Source organism: Metopolophium dirhodum, chromosome 4, assembly GCF_019925205.1.
Source record: "Metopolophium dirhodum isolate CAU chromosome 4, ASM1992520v1, whole genome shotgun sequence".
Taxonomy (NCBI): domain Eukaryota; kingdom Metazoa; phylum Arthropoda; class Insecta; order Hemiptera; family Aphididae; genus Metopolophium; species Metopolophium dirhodum.
The window spans coordinates 19160731-19173484 of record NC_083563.1 but is presented as its reverse complement, the minus strand read 5'-3'; the positions used below and the strand labels follow the sequence as shown (position 1 = coordinate 19173484).

Sequence of the window (12754 nt, the reverse complement as noted above, 5' to 3'; positions counted from 1 at the left end):
GTGCGCGTAATAATAATAATAATAATAATATTAATATTGTTATTTTGAACGCCAATGTCGGGAAAGAAAGACGTACGGGAGGCGTATCATCATCATGACCGATGTACGTAATAACGTACCTACGGAATATAATAATAATAACGTATACGACGATAGATCATTGGGACGGGTAAAACGGAAAGAAAAATATCCAATCGCGTCTTATCCGAGATGACCCTTTCACCTGTGAAACACACCGGGATCCGCGTTATCGGATAATATTCAGACACGATCATCTCTTTGGTCAGCGGTACAACGCAGGTGGGTAGGTGGGTGTAACCGCGCGTTCCCTATAATTCTACTATTTTTAATTAGCAACGCTCGTTTTCTCGTGCGTTATTAATGTACGCTCGTAGGTACACACACAAGTACGTCACCTCTTATCAGTTTGTTTGTGTGAGACCGAGACGCGCTCGTGCGTGTACGTTGGATATTGCGCGCGAGCGTGTGTCCGCCGTACTCTTTGCCCCGGACAGATGATACCGTTTCTCCGCCTGCAACACCGCCGTTGCCTCCACCACCACCACCACCACCACCAGTCACAATAGGCGCGGTGTGTTCACGCAGTCACGGAATCCCGCCGAAAATTGACACTCGCTGGAGTCGAGAGTTCCACACACGTCGTCGGGCAAGCGGTGGTGTTTCGCATGCACGCGATCTCCTGGGGGGGCGTTTGCGTATTTCGCGATCACCTTCCACCGGCCATAGTCAGCCACACCACCACGTGCGCCGCCGTCGCTTTGGGAGTTTGGGCCCATAAATTAGCATCGATTACGCGCGCGCCAAAACGCGGCTCGTCGGCGGTTGACCTCTACCGCGGTACGCACGCTGCAGTGGAGGTCACAATAAAATCCTCCGCGTGCGCCGCAGTAGTGCAGTACACTCTATAGAATACCTAATATTTCATTGGAATATAATATTATAATACGTTCGGTGAATACCGTCCGATCCGATTTCAGTGGCTACCCGACGGGCGACGGTCTCACGTGGACTCGGCACACAGGTGGTGCGGGGGTACACGGTCCGCGACGACGGCGGCCCACCCCCACCACCCACAGCATAGTGGTAATACCCCACAACGATCTTTTCTCCCGATAAGCTCAGGACACTGACCCAAAGTCGATTATTCTCAGAATTATTAATAAGTATTGTCACTAAACGTTCTAGTTTATTCAAATCGAATATATTAAAAAGGTTTCAGACTCGGTGGGGGAGGGGGTGGGGCATAACGAAAAACCTGGACGTTTAGTAGGCACTCGATAAATTACGAATTATTTACGCAGACTGGTCCGGTTTAACGGAGTTAGAGTTGGAGGAGTCATGTGAGGACAAGCCGGGGGAGGGTTATTTAGTCATTTATATGGTTATAATATCAATAATTGTAAGCTTAATAGGGATCACTGTCTTACCTTCCATCCAGCCGAACTGTTGCTGTCGCCCTTGTCCTTGAAATACGGTACGTTCTGCACCATCCACTCGTAGATCTGCGACAGCGTGAGCCGCTGTTCCGGCACCGAGCTGATGGCCTGCGTGATAAGGTCCGCGTACGACTGGTTACCCCAGGCGTTCCGCCGGCTGGAAGTCTTCTTGACCGCCCCGGTGACCATGCCACCGCCCTGCTGCTGTTGCGGCGGGTGCAGCCCGGAGCCCGGCGACGGTACGCCGCCAACGGTACCGCCACTGCTGCCGTTTCCACCCACGTCGGTGATAATGTCCAACAACTGCGGGGGGCTGCCCTCGGGCATCTGGGGCCCGCCGTCCTCGGCGTCCGGTCTGGGCAAGGGCCAAGTGTTTGACCTGGCCCTCTGCAACGGCTCCAAACCGTAATCCATGATGGCTCTCAAGACGTACGTCTCTTTCCTTTTTCAAAACGACGAACGGAAGTCGTACACTTGTATACGAAAAAATTAAACTTACACGGGAAACCGGTTAACGTGTTTTACCTAAACCAAGTACGACAGAGTGTAAACATAAAGGGAAAACAAATATTAACAATAAAAAAAAAACGTTTTAAAAAAAAAAAAAAATAGTTTAAATATTGTTCAAACACGAAAAAGTAATAATTATATACGCATCGTACATATATTATACGCGGTGTATGTTTTTAAAATATGTTGAACTGCATACATGTACACATTATTATAACAAAATTAAATCGCGGATAAACCACACACACACACACCAGACAGAAGCACGCGACGAAACGCTCACGTCACGAGTGCACACTAATTGCGCCGCAACTGAGTACTGACGATAATATGTGACGGCGACGGCGATGTAACGAGAAACGTGCGCGGGGGAAAAGTCACGAGGACGACACTACGACGCAGCAGTCGGTGGCGGCAGCTACAGCGTCCGCTCGGTGTAAGCGTACCGCGCGGTGGGCCGGTGGTCGGTGGAGTGTTGGAGTGCTGTGGACGACCTCGACGAGGTGGCAGCCGGGCCCACGGTTGTCGTAGCGGCGGGGGGCGGCACTTTCGACACAGTGCTGCCAGTACGCCGATGTCGAACGACCGTCCGCAGCCGCGAGAAACCATGACCTTCCGCGCGAAGCGTGTAGGCCGACCATAATATTATGGTCGCGGCGGCGGCGACGACGACGACGATCATATGTTATGTTTATAATATTACTATGTATAATATTATTATTATTATTATTACTATTATAAAAGTGTGTCTATATTAATACAACAATATTACAGTGTTTACTGTTCGGTTCTCGGGGTACGGACGGGGGTGTCAAGGACAGTTTTATTATTATTATTCGATGGCTACGAGATTGACCTGATCGCCCGACCAGTCGATTATTATTGGATACGAATTTTAAATTTTATTACAGCGTATCTCGTAATTACCCACTCTGTATTTAATAAATAATATCAGTGAACGTGCGGACGCGATTCGAATCCCGTCGACTATTTTGGTATATTGTGTGTGCGTGTGTATAATTAATTGTAATTATTTCGAAAATGTCGTGGAATAACCCAGACTTTCGATGGCCGGTTGCGTATTTTGGGTTGGGCGGAGGAAGGGGGAAATTTAAATGCGACGTAATATAAAATATAACACCAATAAGAACGTCATAATAATATTAATATCACCAAAGTACTCATTTTTCGGACACGTTCGATCTGGTTGATTCGTGTATCTTGTATTAGTTCGGTTCGCAGTGTTCGCGGAGGACGGACGATTAGAAAAGTTTCACCGCTACGGAGTAGGCCACTTCCCACTGTCCGTTTTTCTGATGTCCGTTAAAATGAATGGACCGGATAAAATATAATAAACTAAGACGGATATTAATGAAATTAATTATTATTTAAGGCCCGTTTCACACAGCTGATGCGCGTATGTTACGCGCGTTTTTCGAATTACAATATACCGTACACGATAGCTCCAAACCATCGGCGCGTACGAAATTAAACAAATTAAATCGAAAAACGTGCGTAGATGCGCATACCCATGGCCTATGCACGTGGTGGGTGGGAGTGGTTGATATTGTGGATGAATCCCCCATGACCTTTTTTCACATATAATATTAGTGTGGGGGGCACTATCCTGCGATTTATCTTAAAAATGTATTTATTTATAATGAATATAATATTATATTATGCCCCCGCCTCCCAATTTCCCAAATTCCAGTCTACGCCACTGCGCGTACCGTACGCGCGACTGTGAAACCGGTCTAAGTACGAATTCGATAAATGAAAATTAAGCATCCTTGGAAAACACAATACTAAATTTGCTCCTCTTCTTATTTCAATGGATGAGTTTTCAGCCGTAGGTCGTAACACTCGGATAATTACCCCAAAACTATTCGACTTGTAGGAGGTTTCTTCGTTCTGTGAATTATTTCTTTTTTTCTTTTTCATTAATCAAACACATTTTCGTCACTAAATTTGCAAAATGTTCGATTTATGAACAGATGGAAAAAAAAATAAAAAATATGTCTACTTGCCAGAATAATATTTTTATTCCACTATATAACCTAATTACTGTTGTCGTTGTTGTAATTATTATTAACGTACTATTATTACGTGCAAATCATTTACAAATTGGAAACAATATTGTACAGCGTCCCGGTTCCGATCTAATTTTTGATAATAAAGTGACCTTGAGCAATACGAGCCGATCGTAGATCACAATATTAATAATTATAGTTTGTATCATTTAACTGTACATAACATGTTTCACCCGATTTTTGCACTTTTATTTCAGAGGCCAGAGCAATGACGCGTGACTCTCAACTACACGCGTGGCGTATTACAGATCACAGGTGTGGTCAGTGGCCAGTGGGCATCAAAAATAAATAAATATGAATATGATAACACACTTTGTATTTATCAATCCGCAGTGGATGCGCGGCGTGTCAAGCCTGAAACTTTTATTATAAAACGCCGTTATTATCTCTTTAATAATGAAAAATATAAAATAACTAAATATTGTTTTGTTAACAAGGTGTTAGTATATTATGTCATGCCAACTGTTATAAATCAGCTAAAATATAGTAACAATGAAAATATATCCACATTATAATAATTAATATAATGAACAAGTGAAAAAAAAAAATGTTAAATTAATATTTACAGTTCAGAAATAATAACGTATACACAAACTGTGTACAAACTACAAAATATTTCTTTTTATGTTTTCGCCGACAGGTATTTTTTTTTCATATCATTATACATTACAATAACTAGTGTCATTCATATTTAAAATAACAATCCTTTTTCCAACCATGCAATAAGATAAATCGGGACGTGCCAGTTTCGGGACCGAGACGTTAAATGGCCCACCCCGGCGCCAACGCCGCCACTGAATTACGACGTGTCAATTTGTTCGGTTTTACACTCGGTAACTCTGTTACGATGATAAATTCATACTTCATAGCGTTTGTAAATTGAGACAATTGAAGTACACTGCAGAAAGAGTGCAAGACAGGGGTCAAAAACTTAAAAATGTGAAAACATTCGCACATTTGAACGTGTATAATGTCGTAATATTCATCAACCGATATGAATAATATTATTATGATGATAAATGTCTAGTCTTAATTTTAAACTGTAACACCGCGGTGAGATTGTGTTTTATTGAAACTTTTCCTGTTGATAAAAATACCTGTGTGTGGCCCGTCTGTGTGCAGTTTAAAATTCCGAATAAAGCACAATATAAGCACACATAGCTAAAAAAAATTCCATTTAGGTACCGTGGTTTGAACATTTAATCTCCTTTTCATATCTCTCTGGTTATACCGTATCGTCTCCGTAAAAGGATTCCTTTTATACTCTTATTAATTCAAACTATTTTAAGCATCAAGCAGCACATTAAAAAAAAAATCATCCGTGTGGCCGTCTCAATGTTATTATTATTATTATTACAGTGTCTTTATCCATTAGTATGTAAAATATGTACATGCAGAGTGTCTCTTTGTAGTTTGTTGTCGTCAACCCTTGATAATCTTTTGGATTATTTACAAATATTCTCACATATTTTACGCACATTTCAAAAATGTTAAATAATATTAATGTACCTATATAAGTACAATACACATTTGGGTTTGGGCTCACCCTTTTGACGTTAAAGATTCTCCAAAATATTTAGGTACACAAACACACAGGTTATTGTTCTTATTGATAGTGACTATAATATTAGTATTACCTTACTTGTGCTCTACATAATATTATTATAAACTTACCGGCTGTTGGCTGGAATAATATAAAATGTATAGCTATATTGTGTACTGTATTGTACAAAAATAGTACATCCGTAATGTACATTGTGCGTACAAAAATTATATGTCACTCATAATTTATGCTTGACGAAAATATAAAACTTTTGTATAATCGTCAATAATGTACTAAATTATACATAAAATATAATTATTGCCTATATCATCTATTTTGTGTTATGTTTTTAGGTCAAGGTTACGTTAGAACCTCTAAGTTACGCGAGTGATAATATTATATATAATATATTGTATAATATTGTATATCAAATTTTTAACACTAAAACACATTTCGAATTTACGGACATGATATTATTTACATTGGTGTATTATTATTTATTAGTGTATTAATTTCGAGCTTATTTTATTCCCTATTAGTTTTTATTATTTTATTTTTATATTAATATAATATATTTCCTCATTTTTTTAATTAATTAAATTAAATGTATAAAGCTATACATTAATATTGTCAGATTACGTCATCATTTTTTCCAATATATTTATAGTAGTGTTATTACATGCACTAGGCAATGTTACCCTGGTAATGCGTTTATAGAAATATATAATAATTTTCATATTCGTTATAATCTAATAATAAGGAAATTGATAAATGTTTATGCAAAATTATAAATTATTAGTTATTAAATAATTATTATACCGAAATTTGTTACTATTTTGTAGTATCGTGTCTTGCCATGTAATTATTTCTCAAAATAAATCTTATTTGAATATAATGAATGTAAAAAAACGCAACTATTATAATTATTATATTTTTAAAATAAAATTTTTAAAAAAATATTACAATATCCCCCCGTCCCACCCCCAGTTCTCCCAGGAATTATTGTCTTTTATTTCATGTATTATAATAATATTGTGGTGCGTGGCACGTACCTAATAGTTAATACTTACTCAGTACAGATAATGACAGTAAATAACAATATATTATCAGCTCACCCTCTCGTAATAACCAAAACTAATTATTATAATTTTTATAATACCTACTGTATTTATTGTACGAGGTAATATAATTTATTGCCCGTTTAAATGAATATATTCTGTCGATGTAATCTAGTAATCATTCGAATATTCGATATAATATTATGTTGTAAACTTTTAACCAATTTTATGAAATTATTTCGAAAACTAATTTAATTTTTAAACTAAAAATAATAACATATAATTGAATTGAAATCTGATACATTAGGGCATCCCATTATTTTCAGACAACATTTAAAGCATTAAAGCTCAGCTGCGTGTTAATATTACGGATGTAAATTATAATAATAATTATTAAACTACACAGTATACGATGTCGTATGTAATTCCCCATTATCAGGCATATCTGATCGAGCTCAAAAATAGAGAATCATCACACTCAATTGTCATGATATTATGTTATATGCATTGTACTTTATAAAAAAAACTACCCATTTCATATTTTCTGCAGTTTTACACTCAATTTTAATATGGTATATAACATTGTATTATTATTTATTATACTAATTATAATTTATATTCTAAATTTCTCAACGTACTCTTCCATTACTGAACACGACACGACACGACAACACTACAATACGTAAGTACTCGCGAACATACTACATACGTCATACAGATAAAATAAATAGAACAAATTTGACTCCTACATCATATTATATTATTATGTTGCAAATAAAATAATAATAATGTATCATATTATAATAATATATTACTATAATATACGGCGCCGCAGCGGACTACCGGTCCACGTAAACTCATGCTACAGTAGTAGTCGTCGGTTATCATACGAATTATTCATAAATGCAGTGATTGTGAAATAATGCATTTGCGTATATATATAATAATATAATGACATATAAATATATAATTGTAATTAAATATCAAAGTCCTCTCAGCGTATGTGTGCATACTGCGTCCGTGAAAATGATTGTGTATAATATTATAATATAATAAGAATATGTATATAATAATAATAATATGCACCTTTATATAATAATTGTATCTAATAATTAATAATTGTAAATGGCATGTGGGTTTTGCAAGTTACATTATAATAAATAATAATATCAATTCAAAAATGTACAATATCGTTGAACATCGATCGATGAAACAGTATTTCAATCCTTATTTTTACTTAGTTTTAATATTTATGTTTTATAGTCTATAAGCAAAAGATACAATTGTAAATGTATTTTATTTATTTATTCAATAATTAGAAGTAATTGTTGGTGATCGACTATCGTACATTTTTATAAGGTGATATATTATAAATACTCTCCTTTAGCTCTTAAAACATTTTGGGCTCAAGAGTCAAGACAAAAGCATTTCAGGACACTATTTTCACGACTATGGCTGTATTAATATAACGATAGGGTATTATAATATTACTATAATATGCATTTACGCTTTACATCTTACCACGGTCGACGACGAAATATGGCCGTGTTATACATTGTTATATGCAAGTGTAATTTAAATGAATCGGTATTGAGAATATTATAATATAGCCACGAAATTAGCACACTTTTATTTCAAGCTGTTAGGTTAGCGTGTGCGGATTTATAAATATTTGCAAACACTGCAAACTTGTAACGTTTTTACGAAATTACGCATTTAATGCGCCTTTGTAGTTTATACTGCATAGTAATAATAATAATAATAATAATATGGCGAAATGTCATTTGATCCGGGTCATATTATACATTCATAACCGGAAACAAATATTGATCAACGTCAAAATGACCGGCGTCAAAATCTCCCGTAACAAAACCTATCGGTTATCCCCAATCCCTATTATAATTCACTGCACTTATTTGTGGTTGCGTATAATACCTAACCAGTTGTCAGTTATTATATTTTCTCATCCTTCACTCGAACTCAATAATATAATATAATTCTGTAAACAATTGGCATCACGTCATCGTGTATTTCGCGTATTCGTGTACAAATATAATTAATCGATTGCGACCCACATCTATGGGGACCGGGTATATTATATTTTTGTCGTACGTCGTCTACAGTTAGATCGAAGTTTGGCCGAAACTAAATTTAGAAAAAGACCATTTCACCAAATTATATTTTAATGTTATTATAAATAGTTATAATAGGATAAAGTATATTACTATTATCAAACATTTTCATCAAATTATATAATATATAATCAAATTATCGGATTCCAGTATTTTCCCAATACAATATTATAAGTAAACCTGTTGTAGACTGCAGTATATTATAATAATATGTTTTTATTACGATAAAATTATACGCACTAGACGATTAAAACTTACAATAATTTATCAATTTATATGTATAATATTCCAAGTGCGGCCTATCGCCGATCTGGTAAGTTAAGAGCTTTGGTCCCCGCACGAATGCATTAAAACATTATATCTGCATATTATTATTATAACACACACACGCGTGTGGGTATCACATAAATGATATTAATATATTATATCAAATTGAAGTACCTACATTTTTTCCACCTCGGGCCAATTGCAAGTAAAAGTTGTCCGATGAGGTGGAATTTTTTTTTTAGATTGTGTGTACAAAGTACCCCGCGCGTACTTGTGTCCCAAATTTCACGACGTCACGGTTTCTCCGGTGGTTAGGTATCGACTATCGTGTGGGCAGATAAAAATGAAGACATGCGTAGATGGTATAATATTGATTGTACAAATAGTCAGTACATACTTATAACACACGGCGTAACTGTATTTGCGAGAAATACGCACACACACATGAGTGCATGACACATTGCACACATCATAATTCATATTAAAACTTTTATCAACAATAATATTATTATAATTACACGGTGTAATTCCGTCGGGCTTAACTCAGTGCGCAATAAATTAATTTATAAGAAATATGTCCAGATCGCGGTTCCGATTGGACCTTAACTACATTTGTGTTGACTATGATTATTTATATTATATGCAATCAAATTCCTTATCTTATCTATACAAAAATATTCCAATTATTTATAATGTTTCATATTGTTATCTGTAAAATAAAATGCGTATCTAGAATCCAGATCCAAACTACGTAATTTTGGTGATCCACATAAGAAACATATTTTTAAAAAATGTTTTAATTCAATTATTTCTGTTTCGTTTAGTTACAAACCAAACCAAATACATTTAAATATAAGTTCACAATACCCGATTATGTACATTATAAAAGAAAATAGTCATTATCAATTACAAAATTATTAATATGAGGAAATCAAAACATGGTTTTCTGCCGTTGGAATGCAAAATGTGCAAGTAATTTAATTGATTTTTAAAAACAATTTCTATTTGAAGGAAATGTCCTTGGAGGATATATTATATTATGTTAAGAACGTATTATTATATATATCTTAATCATAAAATTGCTGAAAATGCTGAATAATCAATAATATGTACTATGTAGCACATTACAACTATATCTACTGTACTGTCTGTACTGTATGTCTGTATGGTACGAAATTACTTTATAGTCTACACAAAGTATAATATGTAATCCTCGAGTTGGAGAGATATGAGTATTATATAAGTTTACTCATCGTTATTAAGATAAAACAATTTGTTAAATAATATTAATCAGATAGTGTTAAATCAATACCTATGTATAATGATTCAATTTCAACTTAAATTACTGAATAATTATGTATAATTTATTTTCTTGAATGAAAATCTTATGTAATTTTGTAACAAAAATCATGACTTATTATCATTATCAATTTCACGTTAATCATACAAAGTTCAAGCAACTCACCTTTTATACCTACGTCATTTTTGTTTGTTATTTTGATTTTTTTCTAGGATTTAATTAAGACGCATTATAGAAGATCCCTATTACGGGGAATGAATTAGGTTAAAATATTGTTGTGACGAACGTATACGGACGTATACGAAAATATTGACGTACGCCTGCCAAGTATTTTTTAGATAAAACAAACAGAAGGTACCGATAAAAAAAATTGAGTGGGTTATACATTAAACATATTCTTCGTTCCCGTCCTATCCGAGTTGGGCGCAAAATCGTATCAGTTAAAAGCTGAACGAATGATAACAGTCAACAAGCCATAAAAATGAAAACGATTCAATTCAGTATATTATCGTATGATTAATTATGTATTTATTTCCGATATACAATATACGTTTATTTATTTTGTATAGGTACATTTGTCATTTGTGCTACTTATATATTATAACTTATAAGTTTTTACAATATTGCAGTATATACATCTACTTAACACTATATAGGGTCAGAGGGATGGGTTAAAAACTTAAGTTTTCACGGACTGATCTTTATTACAATTTATAAGTTTATAGCAATAAGAAAATTAAATTTAAGATCTTGACTTTTAGTTTTTAAATTTAATTTTAAAATATCACTTATTTTGAGTAAAAAACTAACAACTTAGGGAGTCTACAAAGTAAAATTCATATCATCACATAACTATATAGGTGGCAGGTATCGGATGATATTGAGAACAGGGCAGACAATGAGACAACCCCCGACGAAAAAAATTCAATTAAGTGCATAAGTGATAAGTTGTATCAGTTCGAATTTGAACCTCGATTATTCTCGAACTTAAAACTTTTAGAATTTCTTAATGTTTGCGAGCTTTGAGAGTTTGAACTTTGAAGAGTTTTGACTTTTTGAGAACCCAACCTGCAAGTACTTAACATGCATAATAATAAGAGACGGGGAACGTTAAGTCGATATATATAATATAATATAAATTATAATATATTATGTATTGGTTAAATTTATTGTTAATATAATATTATAATTGTAAACAATATTATATGTCTATAATATCAAAATAGATACACGTGTGCTTCATAAGTCATAACAAATAGCTGCAGGTATGTATGAGTGTATGACGTGTGTTATAATACCAATTGGTATATTACATTATTATATAATAGGTATAATATTATATCGATGTAATGATATTACGATGATGATGTATCGAACAAATCATTCGATACCTACTTCAAGGTTCAACGACATTCGTGTCGAAACGTCGTGCGAGGATACTGTGCCTAAATACCATATTCTATAGACAAGCTGCTATGTGGCCTGTGAACCTCGATCTTTGCCGACAGTCGCTAATATTTTAGCGCGCCATTATAGACGTATTTATGGTTTACCGATGCGGCCGCGATTACAACAATACTAATTGATTACCTTTATACCGCTGTGCGGGTCAGATACTATAGTATAATACCCATGTCCTTATAATATTGATGGCGCCTGATTTCTTTGAGGTAAATTACAGATACACGTCGTTTTCGCTGCTGCACCATGATATCCATATTCCGTAATATTATAATGGCCTTATAATTACACACCACGTTACAACTACTGCCATCGCCGTCGATCAATATTCCGATCGCACATGATACGTTCTACCGTTTTAATATTATTATTATATTATTATGTATAGTGTATAGTGTGTAGTGTACACTGTTATTATAATATTTAACGTAACATAATAATAATATAATATTATAGTCGTCCACCGTCAGCCTGCGTGTAGATCCAATAATTAAGTCACCGGACACCGACGGCCATATGGTCATCGGCGACGACGACGACCAAGGGGTGCGTCGGTGGTGGCCACCGTTGTCGTTTTGATTTTCACCTACACTCCGCAATATAAGAGGCGTGTCGTCGTGTTATAAAACAACCACCGCACCTACCTTCACTGCACCACGAACGGCGCACAAACCACTAGACCAGCAGCTCTCGTTATTGCGGGATGATAACCGCACCTACTACTTCATATACCATTATAATATCATTTATAATGTAATCTCGTTATTCTCTGATTAATGTATAATGTGATCTATTACTCACACATATTATGTATATAGTATATTGTATTTACTAATTTACCTACTGTATAGGTAGGATATAATATTATGTACGATAAGTCGATAATTACACTATTTGATAGTATTGAAGTGCAGCGTGGCACATAATCATAAATCA

At 34.9% G+C, this 12754-nt stretch overlaps 1 protein-coding gene across 1 annotated transcript in view; it reads right to left on the bottom strand.

Annotated features, from left to right (window-relative positions):
• LOC132942373 (forkhead box protein O) overlaps positions 1-2445 on the bottom strand; it is a 40975-nt gene extending 38530 nt beyond the window's left edge. The window contains exon 1 of the mRNA XM_061010691.1: positions 1449-2445. Coding sequence (XP_060866674.1) covers positions 1449-1871 — 423 coding nt within the window. The 5' untranslated portion in view covers positions 1872-2445. The remainder of the gene's footprint in view (positions 1-1448) is intronic.
• Positions 2446-12754: the final 10309 nt, after the last annotated feature.